Genomic DNA, 9,641 nt, shown 5'->3' on the forward strand with positions numbered 1-9,641 from the left:
TCAATTATGTAAAACCACCCGATTCTTATACTTTTACCATGAATCTCTGTTAATCATGGGGCATGATTTACAAACAGGACTGACTAATCGAGCCTCATGCTTGGCCTGAGACCCCATGATTATCGAACAGTTCGCTCTATACTAATCAAGAGTCCAGACTGCCGGGGTCAAAGCTAGGCGTGATGGGAGGTGCTCGGTGACCCCAGGATCGTCCAGGCCAAAATGGCGGATGTTTCATCGGCATCGTGTTGTCCACACCCTAAAGCTGGCGTTTGTGGCTAAAATGTGTCGTGTTTAGCCTGGAACTACAGGTGAAAACATTTCTACAGGTAACTAGGTCTTGCTCCAGCTCTGGAGTCGGTTTTGTTTGTCAAGATTGGCTTGAACATGGTAACGGTAACGTTACTCAGAAACATAAAAAATAATAACCGGAAGCTGAAAATCACTGATTCTCTCTTTCTTAGCATAAGATTTTGGATTTTGCGAAATCTAAATGGTATAGAAATCTGCTTATTTGATGAGGTTTTAAATCTCCTAAGGTTATAGTCTTCTTACTTTCTCTTATAATATATATATATATAATTCAGATACAGGTAACGTTAACGTCACAGGTGCCGACCACTTTTACCTAATTATGACACACTATTTCTAGATGAGTACAACAATAGGAACAGCTCCGACAATACAGTTTCAAACCCCGGTGCTAAACGCCGTCGCCAAGCACACAAAACAGGCGCGAACGTGTATCCTGTTCAGGACAAAGTGGAAGACAAGGTCCCTGAATCAACAATCACACAGCATCAGCATTGTAAAGACATGCCGCCGGATGTGTTAATCTTGGGTGACTCCAACACAAAGCCAATCAAGCCAGACGTCATGTATCCAGACAAACGTGTAACAAAAGAGATAACCTACAACATAACACAAGCTACAGACCACATCCAACAGTCAACCATGCCCGCCCCAAAAGTTATACTGTTCCACATTGGAACTAACGACGTACGAGACAAACGGGATCCAACGGCTGTTTCTGAGGGTTTTCGAAAACTAATTCAGACTTCCCGCGATAAGTTCCCCCACACTCCACTGGTTTTCTCCGCCATTCCGCCCAGACGCGACTCAAAGCTACAAGAAATTGGCGAACAGGTGAACTCTTTCCTGAATGTCGTATCTGAAGAAACCAGCTACGTACACGTGACGGACAACAGCAACCTGTCAAACATGGGGACGATCAAGGAAGCCCTATATTGCCAAGATGGTTACCACTTGAATAGGTTCGGAACCCGCGTGATGGTCTCTAACATTAAAAGAGTGGTTAACCCTATCATAGGTCTGGGTAACTACAGCAGTAAGGGTACAAGGGCAAACTTCCAGTCACTCCCTGGTCAATGTGCTGTGCCTCCAAGATTCTACCAGCATCCCGCAAACGGTCAGAGACAACCCCCACGTTCTCTCGTGGTTGGATCTCAAGGTCAAAGTCAAGGCCTTCCCCGATCACCAAATGCACCTGCATCAAACCAACGTTCAACTGTACTGTCCGGACGTGCCGTCGGAACTTTTCCAGCCAGTTCTCCTTCGGGACAGCCAAACGGACAACCCCGTGATGGTGGTACTCCATCACCGGCACCGCCTGGACGTCCTGCCGTGTTCGGTGCACCTGCCTCGGGACAGCCAGACGGACAACCCCGTGGTACCCCACCACCGGCACCGCCTGGACTTCCTGCCATGTTCAATGCACCTGCCTCGGGACAGCCAGACGGACAACCCCGTGGTACTCCATCACCGGCACCGCCCGGACTTCCTGCCGTGTTCGGTGCACCTGCCTCGGGACAGCCAGACGGACAACTCCGTGGTACTCCATCACCGGCACCGCCTGGACGTCCGGCCGTGTTCGGCGCACCTGCAAGAGACTCTCGCCTACAGCCGAGTCAGCGTTCGGGACCATGGGGAAGCCCGCCTCCCTTCTTCAACTTCCCACCTGCACCATGGGGCCTTCCACCTCCGAACACTACCCGAATGGCTCCTCCACCTTGGCCCTGGCATCCAGCCCTGATGTGGCCGCCCATGCCGATGTGGTAGGAAAAGTATAAGTATAAGTCGTAACATGTTGGAACATGAGTATATATTATAAGTAAAACTGTTAGTTGAGCAAGGAATTAATGACGTATTTAGTATTTCTTTGCATCTTCTTTTCAACTTCAAGTTTACTTGATATATTGAGAAAACGTATTGAATCTATATATAATGTCCTCATTTTAGTTTAAACTCGGATTTTTAAATGTTGCTAGATATTGTATTTTAATGCTCGTGTATGGACACTATTTTACTTATTGCACTGTTTTGTTTTGTTTTGGATATGAAAGCATTCCGAAGTGGATGCAAGAGCTTTGGCGTTTGGAATGTACACGGATTAGGTTCCAAACTAGAGGATTCTGATTTTCTGTCTCACATCAAAAAGTTCGACTTCTTCTCGCTTTTAGAAACCTGGAGTACAGAAAACACCAAAATTAACATTCCCAACTACAGCTATTTTCACCAACATAGACAAAAGAGCAAGCGAGCGAAACGTTCTTCGGGAGGTATTGTCTTCCTATTTAAAAACGAATACAAATGTTACGTAAAGAAAGCACCATCTAAATCAACAGATGCCCTTTGGGTACAAATCGACCGCCAACTACTCGGTTTGCCCAAAGACTTATTTATTTGTTGTCTCTATATTAGCCCCGGATCATCCACTGCTCACAAACATTCTGACAATCACATCATAGAAACGTTAGAAGATGAAATTTCTAAATTTAGCTCTGTCGGATATGTATTACTAGGTGGTGATTTTAATGCTCGTCTCGGAAATCTACCTGATTACACAGCCGATTCTCATATTGACGACGATTCCGACAGCTCCCCATACTTCACTGACAGACAACACATGGATAAAGTTCCTCACAATAAATTCGGCAGACTAATCACAGACCTGTGCATTCAAGCAAACCTTAGAATTTTAAATGGTAGAGTCGTTGGCGACTTACAAGGAAAATTCACGTGTCATCAACCAAACGGTAGCAGCACAGTTGATTTAATGATTTGTAGCCAGCCCTTTCTACAACAAATTTTAACATTCCGTGTCAATCCTTTAACAGTTTTCTCTGACCATTGTATGATATCAGCATTTATCAACTCAAAACCACCAATACATCTTTGTCAGGAGAAACACAAAATCTCACACAACAAGCCTCTTCCTAAACAGTTTCACTGGAACGAGAACTCTGCTCAGACATTCCTTCTTTCTCTCAGTCAGCCTGAAATTGTAAAACGATTAGGTGCTTTGAAAGACACTAACAACATAACATCTGTGGCAGAAATTGAGAATTATGTTTCTGAATTTGGCTCAATTCTAAGAGAGGCGGGTAACAAGTCATTGTGCTTAAAAAGAACTAGAAAACGCCCACCGAAAAGACAAAATAAGAAATGGTTCGATAAAACGTGTGTTGAAATGAAACGTGAAATTAAAAATTTAGCCTATTTACTTGAAAAAAATCCTTCAAACTCAGAAGCAAGAGGCAGCTTCTTCAGAAAGAAAAGGGAATATAGAAAATTGCTAAAAAGGAAAAAACGAGATTTCCGTCAACAAATTATGAATCAACTCTCCACTCTCAGAGAAAAGAATCCAAGTGCATTTTGGGACCTTGTTAATAAATTAAAACCAGAGAAGGCTCAAGAAAATAGCCAAATCCCCAGCGAAGACTGGTTAAACCACTTTAGTAAAGTTGACAAATCATCCAACGGAAATTATGTCGGTCCTTTCACTCCTGTAAATGATGAATCTCATTCCCCAACAGAGACAGAGAACTCTACATTAGATTCTACAATTACTGCAGATGAATTAGACAGAGCTATTGCAAACTTAAAGAATAACAAGTCAAGTGGAAGCGATATGATAAGAAACGAAATGCTGAAATGTGGCAAATCAATTTTCCGGAAACCTCTACTCCATCTTTTTAACCTGTGCTTACAAAACGCATACTTCCCCGAAGAATGGTCGCTCAGCCATATTGTACCTATCCACAAATCCGGAGATACTTCACTCCCAGACAACTATAGAGGAATCTCTATTATAAGTTGTCTAGGAAAATTGTTCTGTTCAATCTTAAACAATAGACTGTCTAATTACGCAGAAGAAAACAGCCTTTTCAAACCACAACAGGCCGGTTTCAGGAAGAATTTTAGAACAACTGATAATCTATTCACTTTGAACACGCTCGTCAGCAAGTATATCAGTAGAAATTCACGTCTGTACGCATGTTTTGTAGATTTTAGTAAAGCTTTTGATTCTGTTTGGCGAGAAGGTCTTTTACTTAAATTGAAGAAACTTGGGATAGGGGGCAAATTTCTCCTGACCATAAAAGATATGTACTCTAAAACTACAAATTGCATAAAAACAAACAGTGGTCTAACCGATACTTTTGTAACTCACTGTGGGGTTCGACAAGGCTGTAACCTGAGTCCAACATTGTTCAATTTATTTATTAGTGACATAGCCTCAGAATTTGATCATTCCTGTTGTAATCCTCCAGTTCTACACTGTATGAATGTACCTTGTCTATTATATGCTGATGATTTAGTAATATTCTCAGAGTCACAACGTGGCTTACAATCATCTTTGTCTAGATTAGAAGAGTACTGTAAATCTTGGAGGTTGAAAGTCAACCTAAAAAAGACAAAAATCGTAGTTTTCACCAAGGGTGGTCGTTTACCAAGAGACTGCTCCTTCTCGTTTAATAATAATGTAGTAGAAATTGTATCTTCATATTGTTATTTAGGCATAATTGTCAACTCAGCTGGCACATTCAAAGCCAATCACAAATACCTATACAACAAGGGACTAAGAGCTTTGTTTGGAGTTAGACAATCCCTGGAGAAAACTGATGCCCCGTTGTCTGTTAAAAACAAGTTATTCGATTCCTGTGTCAAACCTATCTTACTTTATGGATCGGAGATTTGGGGCTCTTTCAAAAGTTCAAAATCTTGCCCAATCGAATCCGTACATCTAAAATTCTGTAAACAATCCCTCAATGTCCCCAAAACAGCTAGCAATCTTGCTGCACGGGCTGAATTAGGGAGGTACCCCTTACACTTGGAGGCCTCCCTAAACGCCATTAAGTTTTTCACTAGAGTCTGCTTGAATGTGCCGGCTGATAGTCTCCAGGCAGACGCACTTTTATGTCAATTAGAATTAGACTCTTTAGGTAGTAAATGTTGGGCTTCCGGTGTGCGGAAAACTTTAGAAGAATGCGGTTATGCCTTTGTTTGGCATTCTCCACACTCAATTGTTTCAAAAGTGCCTTCAATCATCTCTGCTATTCAACAACGTTTAAAGGACATCTACTTTCAAACATTTCTATGCGAAATTCATAATGACAACAAGGGCAAATGCGCAAAGAACAAATTACGCTCATACAGACTGTTCAAATCCACCTATAACGAAGAAGAGTATCTTAAGATTCCGAACGAACGACAAAGATCTATTATCACCAAACTACGAATCAGCTGCCACAAACTCCGTGTTGAATCAGGGAGGCACAACCGCACACCTCTGGAGCAAAGAGTCTGTCAGTTCTGTAACCTGAACAAGATCGAAGATGAATCTCACTTTCTATTAGATTGTAGTTTATATAGTAACGATAGAAGTATTCTTTTTAGCCATATTATAGGAAAGTTCCCTCGCTTTGAATATATGTCTAGTGTTGAAAAATTCATTTTTCTTATGAGCTTTGATCAAACGACATTATACAAACACATCTCAAGCTACATATTTAACATAACTAAGAAACGAGAAGAAGCCGAACAAATGTATTAGAATAGTTTTAGAATTTATGTTTTAGATTAGTCTTAGAAACCATGATGTTTACTGCATTACTACCCTTTGTATCTATATGCCTGTACTTAGCCCGATAGGGCATGAATGTGCAATAAAGGCTATTACATTATAAACATTATTATTATAAACGTTAAGACCAATAACGTATTGATGAAGGGATCACTATAACTAACTTGAAATGATATAATATAGGACAATAACAATGATATAGGACACTTGTTGTCATCATTGTCCAGTCATTGATAATAAACTCCATGATACCGTTGTATAAAAAAATGTTACAGATCAGGCCTTCCCAAGATTGTCTTGAACACCTAAATCCAATGTCTGAAGTGTACTGGTGCTGCAGTGGCACATGTCTCTTCAACTCACTTCTATCCCAATTCATCTTAAATTTTTTCTCATGTCATGTCATTGTGGCGGTATTACTAGATCATGTAGGTATTATGCCATCTGGTGGAATTATAATTCCCTTAGGAGTAGTTGTGGCGGTTGCAGATTTTTTCCCATCATCTCAGTTGATGGGTACATGCATTTTGTCGACAATTTAGATGTTCAACACCAGAGATTAATGTTATGGGATAAGTTGTTTTATGGCGGGATCGGTAGGAGATGGAAAAGTCTTGGATTGGACGTTAAAATAAATGGAGGTCCTGTGTTTCAAGAGAGCCACACCTCGAGCACTGCACTTATAAAAAAGAGTACTTTTACTTTTTTAGGGTCCTTCCTACGATTTAGCTACCTTGTGTACATGCCATAATGATCATGGTCATGGGCACTAACAAAGAAGAAGAATCTTTGATCAGGGGTGCATTTCTGCAAAGTGATTTCGGGATTGTTCCATCCTGCATGAACTCTTTTTCTTTCTTTTAAAATGGGACGAAATAATTATTAAAGTAAGTGTTACGTAACCGGTGTTGGAAGTCATTCTGTATACAGAGTTAACACATACAATGGTCAACAGTTTTTATTTGTTGGTTTCAGACAGACAGCAGTTATATAGTCAGGTGGCTGTTGTCCATGTCGACTTTTTCAGTGATGGTATTTTTAGGTTGTCTTAAGACGGTCAAAATATTTGCGCGATAGTTTTTCCTTGATTCTCTGATCACTGTGTCACCACCTTGGGCCTGGTTGTGCAACCCTTAAATTATTCCTAGCATGTCTTATAAAAGATAAATTGTCACTGTCGAAGGAAGTGGATAATATGCTGATATAATTATAAAGCCTGCGGTGTGCAGGTATCTAGGTATCTGTCATAGGGTGTCAAAATTTTTTGGTGGGGCGCAGTAAGTGATATATACTATAGGCACCATTGTTGCAGGGTAGTCGAGGGCATCGCAAGGTTTTTTTTGAGAATTTGGAGAGGCTAAAATGGTGCATTGTAATAGCCTGGCTAGCATTCGGAAAGTAGTTCGCTCCATCGTGAATTATGCACTATATACAGTCACTTCTCTGTTGTTCCTTCTGGTATCCTTGACCGCGTTAACTTCTGTAATCATCCAAATTTAGGACGAGGGGGCTGACTGTTTCCTACACACGAGCAAATTAAGGAATGGGTGCTAGTGCTCGTCGAACAGGCGTTCCAACACCTGAAAAGCCCTCTGTCCGCTTGTGGGAGGGTTTTTGAAATACCTATATAGAGCTACTGGCATCCCTGGTCAATCAGAATTTCATACTTGTCAGAGGATCTGCTTCCCAGTGTAAGGGCATCTAGTGTCCAATTTTTCATTATTTTAAGAACAGCGCGTCCAAATGATGCCATGGCGTACGCCTGTACACCTGGCTTAAAGTATGGCAGTGTGTTTTTTTCTGTCTATTCAATTTTCATTAGAAACTACCTGTTCCAGTGCGATGCGCTTTGCCACCAGTGGCTACATTCTTGGTATGCCCCTATTCCTTGATATACATTACTGGTGGCATCCTCAAACGCAGGGTTCTCCCATCGCAGTATACTTACCTCTCGATCTCATCCTTTGTCGAGGGCGGTCTCAACTACATGGCAAATACACAACATGCAAATAATCAACTGCATGACGAAAAGAAACAATTCTCCTGTATTTTGAATTTGTCCACAAGACTTTACCGCAGGTCATGCAATGGAATCCTTTGCTTCAGATGTTTCGCAATACTTTAGTACTCTGACCGCTTGAAGACAACATTCGCCCACAATGATAGACAATAACAGTTGCACGACTATGTAACTGTTGTAGGTCTTAAGTAGCCCATAGATGTGGGATTGATTTACATTTGTAAGTTGGTAGACAGAAATCTACAAACCCACCTGCAATTTACTGAGAAAAATTTGTTTATAATGAAATGTTTTATTGCAAATTCATGCCCATGGGCTAATTGCTAAGTGAAGAAAGACTTAGTAGATACAAGAAATGAATGAATGTGGTCGGAATACATGTTAAAAGTTAAACCCTTCCCGCGCCAAGATGGCGCATAGGGCGGTGCCCATCTCTGTTTCGTAGAATACATGTAGATAATCTTTATTGAAACATACAAATATCAAGTAGATGAATGTACATATGGTATAGATTAGGGTACTAAATCTATGTAACTATTACAGGGTTTGACTTCTTCTTTGAAGACAGTTAAAAATGAAATGCCCCATGTATCCTATAATACATTTGATGATCGTAAAGAGAATCTTTTGTGGTAATTTTAACAATGAAAATGTTGGTGTGATTTCGGACACTCTTTCAAATAGTCTTGTTTCTTTTGGCATCAAATTGGGGACATTCACAAAAGAAATGTGTTTCATTTTCCACTGCATTCGCTGTGCACTGCTTACAAATTCTTTCTTGAAGAAGTAGCTTTTTGTATCTTGCTTTCTCTATTTCTAATGGGTGCAAACTAATTTGTAACTTAGATATTGCTGAGCGGTATTCAAAATTATTATGGTACAAGTGGCTTTCCATGTCATATGACATTGTAAAATCTAAGTTTTCCTTCGCCTACAGATAACTAGTAAAAGAAAGTTTGAGTATACATGTCATTCAACTTCTCCTTAACAATCTACAAAAACTGCTGTCTATGATGTTGGTTTGAGAGTTTTAATATTTTAATAATAGAGTTTTGGAATTTTTCATATGAAAAGAATCAAGGCTCAAAATGTAACAACATTGTAGAGGGCTCGAAATATTGGTTGCATGTGCACTTTGCATAACCCAAAATTGGAGGATATGCACCTTTTCTTATGTAATGATACAGTAGAAGCTGCTTCACTGCACACCCAATTTGTTAGTGCCTTGTGTGCACTTATCTGAATGGTGCAACGTCCTTGGTGCAACAAAGCCAAGTTATTTAGCTGGACCTCCACCACCACAGTATTTGGGGATTCCGTGCAATTAACAGATGTGTGCGGTTATCCACTGTGCAATTAACTGGTTTCCACTGTATCAAAGTATAATGTATACTAGTATACGTACTACACCATATTCTTGACATCTAAGACTATTAGTGTAGGAAAGATAATAAAATGCCATCGTACTCGTTTAAGAATTTTATGTTGGAATTTCAGTTTGGGTTCATCGAAAACTGTGCTCAACATCCATCTCAGATTCAAACTCAGAAGAGAAGTAGGTTTGATGCACCAGTACACCTAATCCCAAAATGAATTTCTAGCCCTGCTAACCTTGCCATCAATGTGTTTCTGATTATGGTCCTGAAATATTTTTTCCACGCCTGCCTGGCACGGTTGTAAGTGCTCCCCACGATGAGTGCTTCCGTGGAGGCAGGTGGGCTTGCCCGGCCTGCCCCG

The 9,641-nt window shown here is 40.6% G+C and overlaps 1 protein-coding gene across 1 annotated transcript; it reads left to right on the forward strand.

The window, feature by feature from the left end:
- The first annotated feature begins 666 nt into the window (after positions 1-666).
- Positions 667-2,098, forward strand: LOC118425527 (proline-rich proteoglycan 2-like). Its single transcript, XM_035834428.1, has one exon. The coding sequence runs from the start codon at positions 817-819 to the stop codon at positions 2,077-2,079; it is 1,263 nt and encodes a 420-aa protein (XP_035690321.1). The 5' UTR covers positions 667-816; the 3' UTR covers positions 2,080-2,098.
- The last annotated feature ends 7,543 nt before the right edge of the window (positions 2,099-9,641 follow it).

The sequence above is a fragment of the Branchiostoma floridae genome, chromosome 11 (assembly GCF_000003815.2).
Source record: "Branchiostoma floridae strain S238N-H82 chromosome 11, Bfl_VNyyK, whole genome shotgun sequence".
Taxonomy (NCBI): Eukaryota; Metazoa; Chordata; class Leptocardii; order Amphioxiformes; family Branchiostomatidae; genus Branchiostoma; species Branchiostoma floridae.